The following is a 14,403-nucleotide window of genomic DNA, read 5'->3' as shown; positions in this document are numbered from 1 at the left end:
ATGTCTGGATTTAATGTTTCTAACTATGTTAGGTGAAGAATACAATGAGTGCAGTTCTGCATTGTGTAACTTTCTTCATTCTCCTGTAACTTCGTCCTTCTTAGCCCCAAATATTTTCTTGAGCACCTTATTCTCAAATACTCTTAGCCTCTGTTCCTCCCTCAAAGTGAAAGTTCAAGTTTCACAACTAGTAATTTATTCTGTTCCTTCCAAGTGTCATTCACATTCGTTACTGTTGCTCCAAGATATTTGAATTTTTTTCACCTTTTCAAAGGATAAATTTCCAATTTTTTTTTATACCTACTATGTTCTGGTCACGATACATATTCATATATTTTGTTTTTTCGGCATTTACTTCCAAACCTATCTCATTACATTGGACATGTTTAAATCTAGTCGTGTTCCAACAGTGTTTTCTTCTAAATTGTTAAAAAATTTTATATATGTTTTAAATTTTTAAACTATCTCATTACTTGCTTCAAGTAAAATTCCCGTGTTTCCCCCCCAAATAGTTTGCAGATTTTCTCCTAACATGAAACCCATGGCTTTGGTTTTATTTATACATTTGTCCAAATTAAATGAACTTACCACTTTATTCTATGTTGTAGATGGCACACTATAAGCATGACAGATATAAAAATCATGTACTTCCAGCAGCTCTTATCCCAGGTAAGATTTCAAAATAATGTAACTGCAAAGTCAGCAGAATAAAGGGGGGGGGGAAATACAAATAAGGAAATGTAAGACAAGATAAAGCTCAGGTGGCGAGAGGAGAAATGGTCCATGATAATAATATAGATCGACAGTAGTCATTTTGAGTTCAGCACTGGTGTTTAGCAGACAAAAGATAAATAGAGATAGAGAGAGAGAGAGAGAGAGAGAGAGAGAGAAGTGACATTCACTTACCTGCTGGGTTAACAAACCTACTTATACAAAATATACTGTATACTTGGGTGACTTACCAAACTTACCTATTTACTATGGAACATACATATCAACAGTCACAGATGAAATCTACAATTCCTTAGTGTGGGAAAGTTGGTAGGATCTGGGTAAGCTATGTTGAGAAAAGAGAAAGGAAAGAAGCAGAGAAACTGAAGTATGTATATTTCATTGGGTTTTACTTTCAGTTATTGCATTACACAAGAATTATATAAGAAAAATCTATTCATTTAGTGTTCTACCCAAGAGCAGGTCTTTCACTGCAAACCCAGCTTCCTCCAATCTTTCCTATTTTCTGCCTTCTTTGTTTCCTCAAATGATCCATATATCTTAATGTCATTTATCATCTGATATCTTCTTCTATCCCGAACTCTTCTCCTGTTCACCATTCCTTCCAGTAGGCTGTTTCTTCTCAGCCAGTGACCCAACCAATTCCTTTTCCTCTTCCTGGTCAGTTTCAGCATCATTCTTTCTTCACCCACTCTTTCCAACGCAGCTTCAGTTCTTATTCTATCTGTCCACTTCATATGTTCCATTCTTCTCCATATCCACAATAAGATATATGGATCATACGTGGCAACGAAGATGAAGGCAAACATAGGAAAGATTGAAGAATGCTGAGTTTGCAATGAAAGATTCTCTTGATTCTTCCAGAGAAGAAAAGGCCTCGAAGATACAACAAAGAGTCGTTTGTTAGAAAATGTTAGATGAACCACATGTAGTCCGCAAGTAGCATACAACTATACAAGTACACAATAGTAGATTGTTAACCCAATGAACTCGTATTTAAATTATTTAAATTCCCTGCATTCGGATTTAATGTCCAATCTGCAGATGAATGTGCAGTGAGCTGTAAAAAGTTGATAAAAATAACTACACAAGAATTTTAATGCAGAATTTATCAGAAGCCATGTCGAAAGTATGTACTGTCTTACTAATTAAGATGTTTTACTAAAATATTTCAGTGTGGTAAATCTCGTGTGATCACAGCTCGTGAAACGAGGCAATTGGGTTAATGTTTTTTTTTTGTTTTTCAGTGTCGCCTGTACAAATTTTGAGCAGCTGTGATTATGTGTTGTATTCCTTAAGAATGTACAAATTTGCTTGTTGCACACTACATCAATGCACACAGTGTAAGAAAACCAACGTAACTAAGAACACGTGAAAATTTAACCAGAGATGCGAAAAAATCAAATTTTTATAGTGAGATGCAGGAAGGAAAATAGTTTGAAACCACATGCCTGAACACATTGAAAAATCAATGCTGTCAAAATTAGAATGCAATAATGTGTATTCAGTAACCTGTTCCTTCAAATAAATAAAGTACACTGCAATGAGTATTTCACTTTATTACAACATGTTTGTAACAACATTAACATCAATTCACATCAATTTAACAGCTGCATTAAAATATTGAAGGTCTCTGAAATGGTTATCATTACTTCTGCAAATGTGATTCAACTACTTCGAAATTTGTATTGAAATGGTGTGATTTCCTGGGAGTCTTGTTATTTGCACATATGATTTGTTATACTACAGTACTCAATGTTATACCTCTATAAGGACTATTCTGGTAATCAACCAGGTGTTTGGCAGGTTCCATTGAGAAATTGAATAAACGACAGGTGACTGTTCTTATCACAAGAGTGCAGGTAATGGAATGAAGTAACACAAATACGCAGCCCACGTCTTATCAGATGGATCAGTTAAACTTTATTGAAAGCAGCAATGTCCACACTTTGTACCTGAAATCACAAACGAGATGTTCGTTAGTATTAAAATGATTCTCCATTACAGTCTACAGTTTGTACAGGGTTGGGCATAAGTCATAGTAGGATATTAAAAATGCAGTATGGCATAAGTTATGGAAGAATATATTAAAAAATTATTACATAACACAGACAGAGATAGGCTTTTTTGTTATGCCAGGCAACAAATCTCACTTTTTGAATATGATGTCTGATAGGGCAACACATTCTTCCAACCGTCGAAAAAAGCATGCATCACACGATGCAACATGTTCATGGGAATGTTTACACGGCCTTTCTTATCCAGTCCTTGAGGTCACTCTATGTTTGAGGACATGCGACGAATACCGTGTGTGTGTCACTTCCTGAGCCGAGAACTCCCTAGTGCTTATAGCCACACCTCTTAGTTCTGGCTGCAGCATGTGACAGCATATTACATGTGCTGAAAACATTATTCTATGCCATTCCAGGGGTCTTTACTGTTAATAATATACTGAAGACTCTAATCGCTATTTTTATTTTTTATTTTATTGGGTTATTTTACGACGCTGTATCAACATCTAGGTTATTTAGTGTCTGAATGATATGAAGGTGATAATGCCGGTAAAATGAGACCGAGGTCCAGCACCGAAAGTTACCCAGCATTTGCTCGTACTGGGTTGAGGGAAAACCCCGGAAAAAACCTCAACCAGGTAACTTGTCCCGACCGGGATTCGAACCCAGGCCACCTGGTTTCGCGGCCAGAAGCGCTGACCGTTACTCCACAGGTGTGGACAGTAATCGCTGTTATCTCTGATGACGATTTCCGAAAATGTATATAGGCTACACACTAGGTCACTCTTCATTCAGTCTGGAAAACTGCTGAATTATCATAAAGCAGCATTTCTGGAAGTATGTTGACAGGGTTCTGTGAGCCCTATATGATTTTAAATGTTATAAATATATATAAGTTACGAAAATATGAATCAATAATAACATGAAACATCACCGATATTATTATTATTAAACATATAAAACGGAAAATAATACTTATCACTTTCATCACTGGATTTTCTGCCAATGTGTCCATTAAAACAAAATACCGAAATAGACAAAATGCAGAAGTAGAAATGAGAGTATAACTTTCCGTCTTAAAACCAGATTGCAGGCTTAAAAAGCAAACACATTCATCCACTGAACAGAATTATTGACATATTAGCTTTCACTTGTCTGTTAATTATTAGTTACTAATAAAATATTACAAGTGTTCCGCGGTTACACTTTAGGTTAAAAGGGGTTTTACGGTGGGAAAAGTTTGAGAAACACTGCCATAGAGGAAAGAGTTTATGGATGTGTACAAACGACAACTGTGATCATGATTAGGTCGATAATCTCGAGTAGAGATTGCAGTCTACCACTGGTATCAGTGTTTAAAGTCTGTGTGATGTATCTTGTCTCACTGTGAAAAGAGAGAGAAAGGAGATATGTCTTACTTCGTCTGTATTGTTATGGCGATGGGGGAGTGGAGCGATGCTGTCCATCCATCCAGTGGCGGAAGGGACTAGTTGATACATTCTGTAGCGCAAAATAAAATTACAAAATATCTCTCTTCGTACTGTGTAGTTCTGTCACTGAGCTTGTCTTTCAAGAAATTGAGTTCCGGTAGCCTGTACAATAACAAGGTTTTGAAAGGAATCCTGAAAATTTACAACCCTCCTATAATCTCCACGCTCATTTGAAGGGACTTGGTTTTATTGCTACTGAGACAAGATAAACCTTACCAGGTATAGTTACAGGAATTGATAAGGAGAACACAATTGGTTTTGTGAGTGGATAGCCTATACATTCACTTGTCAATGGCTGCTTGTTCCACAGCTAACAAAAGGAATACTGAAAAGACCGATGTATTGAATGCAGGAACTGCACATATGTTACGCATTATAGAACCTTCTACTCTTCCTCTCTGTCTCGCATCGCAAAGCAGCAGCTCAGGAAGTGAGACACAGGCAGCACTATGCTCTTCACGTGCCGACATTCCCAGTGCCAAGGTGTGTCTAACAACAGATCGCTGAAGACTTCGGAGTAGTGCATTCTGGACCTCTTGCACATGCTCAAGTGTCTGTTGTCTTTGAGCAGTCAGAGCGGTTTTTGTCATGGCATGATGCAGTGGTACGAAACTGTTAACTGTTAAGGTACGGTCAGACGTCGCTACTTTTGCAGCGCTGCAGTACAAAAAACTGCGCAACTCTTGTACTGCGACGTGTGAACAACGGTGCAACCCGAAAAGTAGCGGCTGCCGAACCTGCCTCCCGCTACTTTTCCATGCTGCACGCAGCTTAAAAGTAGCGACGTGTGAACAGGGTTCTCAGGGTTGCAGCCGCAGCATTTTTGATATTGCTTTTGTTGAAACTTTTGCTGCAGTTGCAACCAGTGTTACCACCCAAATGTTCCAATGATACTTTTATTGTTTGGATATATTTTAATGTTAAATGTGATGAAAATAAATTATTTGTAACAGTTATTAAATACACAACACAGTCTGAGCATAACTGCTGACGATATAATTAATTTTTTCAATTTTCCGTAGCATAATTCCAAACAGGAGGGTTGCCAACATTGATTACGTGAATATATTGTTGGTTATCATTTAAGTATATAGGCGTTTTTAAAAGCTTTATAGTAAAAATAATGTCAATTTCTGAATACTAGATACGACAGAAAAGCAAATAATAGATAAGGAAGCTTTCGCATGAGTTTCTTAATAATGTGAACATAACCACAAAAATGTATATTGAGAAGTCAACACAGAGATGGAAACCTGCAGCATGACTGCGGCTGCAAAAGTAGCACCTTGTGTGTGAACAGACTCGCAACCTCCAGTTGCAACTTTTGCAGCACTCGGGTTGCACAGCACGAAAAGTAGCATGCAGCACGCTACTTTTGGCTTACGTGTGAACACGACATGCAACTTTTGCAGCTGCAGTACAAAGTTGCGCTGCAAAAGTAGCGATGTGTGACCGTACCTTTACACACACCTCACAATCGTCCGATGGTCGGGGGCTTTGTCATTACATTCTACCTCGAAGTGGCGACGAAATATCCTTTGCACAGAGATGGGCGACTCATTCTTAAAGAAAAGTCTCAACGGCAAATTGACGAAGTTCTGTTCGCCATAACACCATGGTTACTAATGACAATTCTTCCTAAAGCCAGGTAACAATCGAAACCTGCACATGATCAGACAGCATCATCGTACTACGCAAATGAAATAAGGCTCTGACTTATGCTCAACTCTGAATAAGAACATGTTCTGGTATCTCTAAAATACAGTAAGTTATTTACAATACAACTCAGAAAAAATGTGTTCCTGCATGAGGTTCTTCTCCCTTTGCTGGCATCTCACCTTTACTAACTACAGTGCTGCCATTATTAGACAGACTTGAGAAATGTTCTGAAGACCAAATTAATGAAAATGAAGTAGTCAACAAGTTTTATTTATAAAAACGTTCAAGTGATTTTGTTGGAGTAAATGTTCCAGACAATTCTGTATAAGAAGTTCCGAGATGTTTAAATCAGAGTATACTAGAAATCAGTTTTCACAAGAATATTGACTTTATATAAGGCAAACGTCAAATTTGGCTGGGTGATACAAATGTCATGGTTATGGCATCACATGACTCTTAACAGTAAAAAAAAAAAACTATCCTTTTCTCGAGGTGGCATACTAGCTACATGTGCTCTCAGCAGTTTTGAGATTAAGTACGACGAATCCACAAAGCACTTCTCCATAGAGAGAAAGGAGTGGTGCTTTGATGGTAACAGCATTCAATGTGACTAACATTATGTAACTTATCATTTTCAAGATTCCTGAATAAATCACACTGATTAAAATGGTTGAACACTAATGAAGATCTACTTTTTCTAGTAATACATAATAAAATTGTAATTGTTTTCCAAAACCAGATTTATATATGGACAATTCTATATGGCTCTATCAAGAATACGATCACAAGATACTATAAAAATACTGTGTATGGAACACAGAGTGAGGAACAGATCATTTTTTTAGAAGATTGTAAAGTTTTTATGAGAAACATAGTCTACAAAAATTTTTTTTCTCTTATTCAGGTGAATGAATGTTATAAATTTATTAGTTTCTTTATCATCAATTAAATGTATTAGATTTATATTCAAGATTCTGTTTATATTCAGCATTCTGAATAGTATTCTAAATAAAATAAAGATATATTACCTGAACATGGACATACTTTTTACCGAAATGATGCAGCAGGAATAGTAAAGGATCTTCCAATAAGAGTGTCTTACTTTTAACATATAACAGCTGCCGTGTTTATGAAGCTATAGGAGTCATTCTTTTCCCATGGTTACAGTTGTTGTTGACAATCATGGAATGTTACACCATTCCAGTGTGTAGAAATCATTAACATTTATTATTAAAAAAAAAAGTCACCTGTTCGCCAAGCATTCTTTGCATTATGTGAAGTGTATGGTGTGTGTAAGATACTGGGCTATGATAAGGGATTATTTTTAGCATCAATTGGAAGGTATGGATCTCAGAAACATATTGTTTCTGCAAGATGGCACCACGTGTCATACTGTTCACAAAACAGTCGATCTTTTGAGGAAACAGTTCAAAGCCTTCATCATTTCGCATGGTGATGATTTAATTGGCACCCGAGATCACGTGATTTAACACCGCTGGATTACTTCTTATGGTGTTATGTTAAATAACGTGTTTATGCCAACAAGCCAGAAACAGTTAATGACCTAAGGAACAATATCACGTGCGTTATTCGTGAAATTGAGCCTGGTTTATGTTTGTCTGTTACTGAAAATTGGAAGACCCGTATACGCACAACCCAACAAAGCCACGGCAGCCATTTAACATTCTCTTCCATATGTAATGGCATTAAGTGTGCTTCAAAATAATAGTAATTAAATAAATAAACCTTTTTCGTTTATACAATTTATTTCATTTTAAAAGTGACACACTTATTGGAGACCTTTTATTTTATTTAATAATGCTTTTAACTACAAACATTATATACAGTCAAACCTCGATAAGACTGCTTATGCTATTCCGTGTAATACGCCTTTATAAAATACGTCTGTTATGCTCAAGTCCCGCATAATATGCTGTTTTTGTGGAATATTTTCGATGTAATTTTCAGCAATGTACTGTAACAGCAATGAAACATCTTGGTCATTGAACTCACTGGTGCCATTGACCTGAAAAGTATTAGTATTCGACCCTTTACCTGCGCATTTAAACCTTCGTACTTCATATCTCACCCTCTTGTTATGCTCTCTTATTAGATTCCTTACCTGCGCGGTTAAAGCCTACATACAGTTACAATACCTCACCCTCTTGCTAACCCTCTCTCTCAAACAGCATTCCTCACTCGGCCGTAATAAAGTTCTGGAAATTTTTGCTGGGCAGTTTGTTGTCCTTTAGTGTATTGAAGTGTCTGTGAATGTGATTACAATGAGTGTTAAATGAAAAGCGCTTTCTGTGTCGGAAAAATTGGAAATCTTACAAAAGTACGATGAGAACAGTACTCTTACTCAGAAACAACTCTCTGATTCATTAGGAATTCCATCATCGGCATTAAGAATGATAATAAAAAATCGCGACTCAATCACTATAGCTGCGATGTCAGGAGGATGTAATCGCAGGAAACTGAAGTGTGGTAAACATGAGCACTTGGAGAACACGCACACGGCAAACAACTATAAATGACTTTTTCCAAAGAATTAAATACAGTACATATTGTAAATGTCTTTGACGTACAGTACAGTAATTACATAATGGAGTAATACTGCATTACCTTTCATGAATCATGAATTTCAATGAAGAAAAATGCTAATAGATACTGTATATAAGTCAAAATTAGTATACCTGCCTAATACGCGGTTCCGGTTAATACGTGGTTTACACGCGGTCCCTTGAACAGCGTCTTATCGGGGTTTTACTGTAGCTCGAAATTAATCGTGGGTGAGAAACAGGAGTCCTCTATCAGGGACAGGTCCTTTTACTATAAGTGCCATAAATGTATAACATGGGACACGCAGCTTTACATCTCCCCAGGAGGAAGTCATGCTAAGGGTTTAACAACCCTTAAAAATCCATTGCAGCATAGTAACCACAAGACCACCGAGTCTGACCCAAACTGATGGGGGAGGAAAGTAAATATCATAACAGAAGTAGGATAATGGCACTGCACAATGACAGCACTTTGTGAAGTCTGGTGACGACATTCACATTGTGTGGATTTTGTCTAGTGTGGAAACATGCAGACTGAGTGCAGTGGTGCAACAACATAAGCATTAATCATTAACTGTACTTACATAATCTTCAATTTGCTCTAGTTGTTCCTGTAACCAGTCCACTGAAACTTTATCATCCTCGACAACACAGGATATTTGAAGTTTATGTATTCCATATGCCAATGGAACAAGCTTCGCTGTAAAATAATAATAATAATAATAATAATAATAATAATAATAATAATAATAATAATAATAATAATAATAATAATAAAAAAGGAGCACAAAAAAATTAGTTTTCCATAGTACTGAAGCCGATGTTCTCTGCAGAAAATTACTGATTGCAGTCTCGATAATAAAAGCAAAAGAGTTTTCATTGTAGGAATAATAATAATAATAATAATAATAATAATAATAATAATAACAATTATTATTATTATTAGAAAAGATCTTCAGATCTTTCCAAATAATTAATATTTTCAATGGTATTATAGAAGAAATAAAGCTTTCATATCTAATAACACAACAAACAATCTATTTCTGAAAGTTAAAAAATTACAAGGACTTCAGAAATATTAAAGAAAGAACAATTTTTATGCTGGATTCCACACTATCCAAAACTGTCCAAAGGAAGAACAAAATTTACTAGAAGAAAGATAATATAAATATATACAGTGTGTTTAAAAATGGATGCAATATGCTACATACACCAATTTCACAAAAGATGGTAAAAATGGTTTTGTCTGTAGTAGATGCAGGTATGAACTAATTTCATGGCATGTGTAATGGAAAATGACACAGGAGGGATGAGAATATAATTAGTTATAATTATTTGTAAAAGATAACACTGGGTGCAGTAGTGCATCAGGGATGCTGAAAATACGTATTTCCGTGAAAAGCTTTAAATCAATTCTTTGCACCATTGCCAATTGTCTCTAATCAGAAAAAAAATAAAGAAAAGCAAGAAAACATTAAACAATAGAGATACTGATAGAAGAGCTTTTAATGTCTCAAAGGAAATAATTAAAAATTTACATAAGATTGGACAGTTGAGCACATTACTACATCATATCTAGAGTAATATGCCAAAGTTGTAGATAACTTTGCAGTATTGGGCGGAGGGGTAGGGAGGATCTATAGTACACTAAAGTTAATGATTAATGGGGTAATAACAGGGGACTATCAATATTCGTAAAAACTTAACTAAGTACTATACAGGGTGACCCAAAATCTCCATACAGAGGAAATGTATGTTCAAATTAAAAATGTCACATAGTGTGCCCAATGTGACCAACCAGCTCCCCAGCTCTCACACCCCTTGATTTTTACTTCTGGGGTCATCTTAAGTCATAGATCTACCAGGAGAAAATCTGGGATTCTCAACATCTGAAAAGTGTCAGGAGAAGACAGGAAATGTTACGAAACATCATTATCGAGAAAAACAAGTTTAAGATCTGAACATTTCTGGTTTTTAATCAGTATACCAAATGTCCAATGTTACCTTACACAAACATTTCCACTTTCAATTTTTTTCTGAGATTGGGTAGTTCTGTAGTCCTAGTTGCCACCTACAGAATGCGCTGTATACCATAAAATCGTTAAAAATTGACATTTCTTGATTTCCCTCAACACCCTTCATCTGCAAGCCCTTATAGTCGATGCCTGTCATGTGACGAGGGACATATAATAGCTTTTGCATTGGAACAGGTTGGAACACATTCACCAACCTATGCTTGACTATCGAAAGCCACTATATTGAGCACATTATGTTACATTTCTATTTTGAACTGATACTCCCTATGTATGGAAACTTTTGGGACATCCTGTATTTATGCACGATAAATTCAATTTGGGCTCACTGGGACTTGAAACTGAATATCCACCAAATAAAACAAATAATTTAGCCTTTCAGTTAATGGTTAACATATTATACTGAACTTTAATATCCGTTAAAAAAATAAAGACATAGGCAACCTTCATTGAAACATACAAGTTTAAACAAGGAAAGTGAAAAAGCACGAGGAAACAAAGTCAAACAGTCACTTGAGACATAAAACTGCCTTCAGTAATTTTTTCTTAAAATAGCAAAAAAAATTATCATCACCATCTTCATTAAACCTTCTTAGAGAAGAATATGGAGCGAAAGATTTGAATTACATTTTCTGCACATGCTCTATTTTTTACATGACATTAGCAATGGCATTAAGTCATTTTTGTAACAAAAACATCTCACACTTACAAGCTCCCCACAGAAGTCCATCTGTAGAGACAGCTCGTACTGCTACCTCCATAAGTTTCATATCCGTTTCATCGTCCCAAGGTTTAACATCTAATATTATATTAGATTTGGCAATAAGTGCAGGTTCTGTAACAAGAAATTAATTATAGTAATGTAATAAAATCAGCAAGTAGGCGCTTAAAGTACCAAATATGTCGTAAAATTATTTTATTTACTTTATTTTATTGAATTCTGTTAAAATATTGATTGCCTTTCATCTAGATTGATTTCTTTCCTGTCTTAATGTACAGAGATTCTGAAGTGTCACTTTAGTCATATAAATAACGTGCAACATTTTCAATTACATACTCTTTGATTTTTTGGCTGAATAAGCTGCTAACCGAGCTTCTCTCAACTTCTTGGCATCCTCACTTTCTTCCTATAAAAAAAGCACCATAATATGAGTACTAATCACATAAAAATGATTACAACTCTATTAGAATGTCAGAGAATAAAACAATAGCAGTAGAATTCTGCTTCACTTAAATACGAGTACATTAAGTCTGATTCAAGTCTTCCTTGGTGGTGTAGTGGCTATTGTGCTTGTCTCTGGACCAAAGATAAATGGATTACTTTAATATACAGTGTACCGTGTATTTTCTATTTCTAGCATAATTCACGCACCCCCATTTTCAAGACGATTTTCCTCCCTAAAAATGCGAAAAACAAGTGAGTATATATGGTAACGGTCATATTAAAGGCCTATTTAAAAAAGGGAAACAACTCAAAATTTAAAGTTCTGTGAAACCTTCATTTTAAACCTTTATGTTGCTGTGAAAAATCAAAGAATTGTTGACATTACTCCAAATTCTGTTAATGATGTTTTATATATACTACAAGTTTCAAATTAGAATGTGTTAAATGGATTTTTCACAGCAACATGAAGCTTTAAAATTCAGGTTCCTCAAAACTTACATTCTGAGTTGTTTCCATCGATAAAACGAATACATTATTTACGGCTTGCCATAAGAGATAAAATATCATTGTAACGATTCTACTCATCTCTAACATTACATGTAACTGTAACATTTACCATAAACCATCTGGATTATTGTCAGTAACAATTAACATATTTTTAAGACAGATTTAGAGAAACAACAGAGAATAAAAAGAATGTCCTTACAGCAAAGAAAATAACAGTATATTGATTTTAAAATGAAAATTGGTATTCCAATAGTACTAATGTTAAACAATAATTTAAACTGTAACAAATTCACATATAAGTACAGTACCTCAGAATCGGAGCCAAATAAATCCACGCCATCATCATCTACTTCCTCCTTGGCTTTGTCTGCTGTGGGTGCAGCAGCAACAGGAGCAGTCTTTGCTACAGGCGCACTAGAGGGCACAGCAGGACTGGCCCCAGATTTATTTTCCAATGTCTTAATATGTGATTCTAGTTTACCAACTCTCGATTCTATTTTGCTAATTACTGTTTTCAAGTCATCAACATCTGCACAAAAGAAACAAGTTTTATTGATTAATAACACTGTTAACGAAACAAAATTCTTATGACAGTCTAATTTCAATTAAGAGTCGTATATTCTTTTTTTCATTCTGACCTCATATTCATATATTCATATTCATATATTCATATTCTTTATTTGCCTGAAGGTACAAGAATACAAGAGGCCTCGTCAATGTGATAATATAAAAAACAATGTGTCAATATTTAAAATATTAAAATAATAAAAAATAATAAAATTTAACTAAAATACTACATCATTTTCAAAAAATTCATTCATATTATAAAAGGGATTATTTTGTAGCCATCTCTTAATCTGAAACTTAAATTGTGTTTCATTAAGTGCCTTTATATTTGTAGGTATCTTATTATATACTTTTATTGCAGTAATTACACAGCTTGATTGTGTTTTTTGCAACCTGACATGTGGTACATTTAATTGATCATTATTTCTTGTTTACATACATTAAAAGTTCAAAAATATATAGATTGTAGACTGTCATAATCTTTTCATTTTTGAAAAGAGATCTACATGATAGTCTGGGTGGTGACATTGTTATAATACGAACTGCCTTTTCTGCAGTAACAGAATGTTTGGAAGGTCAGAACTATTTCCATATAAAAGTAATCCATATCTAATAACACTTTCAAATAGTGCATAGTAAACTTGTTTTAAATAATGTTTGGAAATCTTGTACATGATACTTCTCAAGAGATAAATTACTCTAGAAATTCTGTTACATACATAACTGACATGGCTATTCCATCTTAGTTTAGGATCCAAATACATACCCAGCATCTTTACAGATTCATTTATCACATTATTTTGGGTTTGTTTCAAACTTAGTTTACAAAAAAGTAATAATAATGAAAACTAATCATGATGTCAGGAAAGAGATGGCAGAGACAAAATTCTTGCAATTCTGTATTGAACTGTGGTATTTGTTCCCTGTAAGAGCTCAGATGTCTTTGTAATATCGTATTTATGGAATACAAATACAAAATGACGGAAAAAGAATCCTAAAACATGTAACAGCCACCACTGCCATCACCACTATGTACACAAATGCAATTAATAACAAGCTAATTCGTTAGAAATCATAAAAATTAGCAAATTATAAAGCAAATACCAGCAGAAACAAATCTCTAGATCAACAAGTAATTTCTGGATGTAAAGGGTCTGGTTCTCCACATGTCCTTTTTTCTTCCAGAATAGAGAAATTATATCTGAGGTAAGAAAAATTATTCTCTCAAGTATAAACACAAATTTTTACTTTGCACTAATTCTTTTTCACAAAATTCCATAATGTTTGTTTTTCTGTTGATATTTCCATATTACACTTATTTACTATGTTGCAAATTATAAATGGATCTTTGAAGGTCATCTTCTGAGTGCCAAAAGAGCTAAATCCTTTGCAAAGAGTATTGAATCTATGTACAAAACCTGAACTGTAATAAGTAACTACAATTCTACGTTTATAACCATGATCATACTTATGTAGCATTTATCAGAAAAATTCTTTGATGCTTTCAATTTCAGAAAGTAAAACGAGCGATAAAAAATATGTTTTATAGTGAATAAAAACAGAATGTCTAAAATAACAGGAATATGAATCAAAGTCGGCCTGGGTGGCAGTCAGTAGAGTGCTGTCCTCCTGTGTTCGAGGTTTCGAGTTCGATCCTGGCCCAAGTCGATGGCATTT

The 14,403-nt window shown here is 34.8% G+C and overlaps 1 protein-coding gene across 1 annotated transcript in view; it reads right to left on the bottom strand.

The window, feature by feature from the left end:
• Positions 1 to 2,271: 2,271 nt before the first annotated feature.
• Positions 2,272 to 14,403, bottom strand: part of LOC138694846 (probable elongation factor 1-delta) — a 34,166-nt gene continuing 22,034 nt past the window's right edge. Inside the window, exons 6-10 of the mRNA XM_069818968.1 lie at positions 12,468 to 12,688; positions 11,545 to 11,614; positions 11,197 to 11,322; positions 9,039 to 9,154; positions 2,272 to 2,687 (exon numbers count right to left, since the gene is read on the bottom strand). Coding sequence (XP_069675069.1) covers positions 2,649 to 2,687; positions 9,039 to 9,154; positions 11,197 to 11,322; positions 11,545 to 11,614; positions 12,468 to 12,688 — 572 coding nt within the window. The 3' untranslated portion in view covers positions 2,272 to 2,648. The remainder of the gene's footprint in view (positions 2,688 to 9,038; positions 9,155 to 11,196; positions 11,323 to 11,544; positions 11,615 to 12,467; positions 12,689 to 14,403) is intronic.

The sequence above is a fragment of the Periplaneta americana genome, chromosome 2, assembly GCF_040183065.1.
Source record: "Periplaneta americana isolate PAMFEO1 chromosome 2, P.americana_PAMFEO1_priV1, whole genome shotgun sequence".
Classification (NCBI taxonomy): domain Eukaryota; kingdom Metazoa; phylum Arthropoda; class Insecta; order Blattodea; family Blattidae; genus Periplaneta; species Periplaneta americana.
Note: the sequence above shows the minus strand (reverse complement) of the source record. Positions and strands in the feature narration are given on the sequence as shown.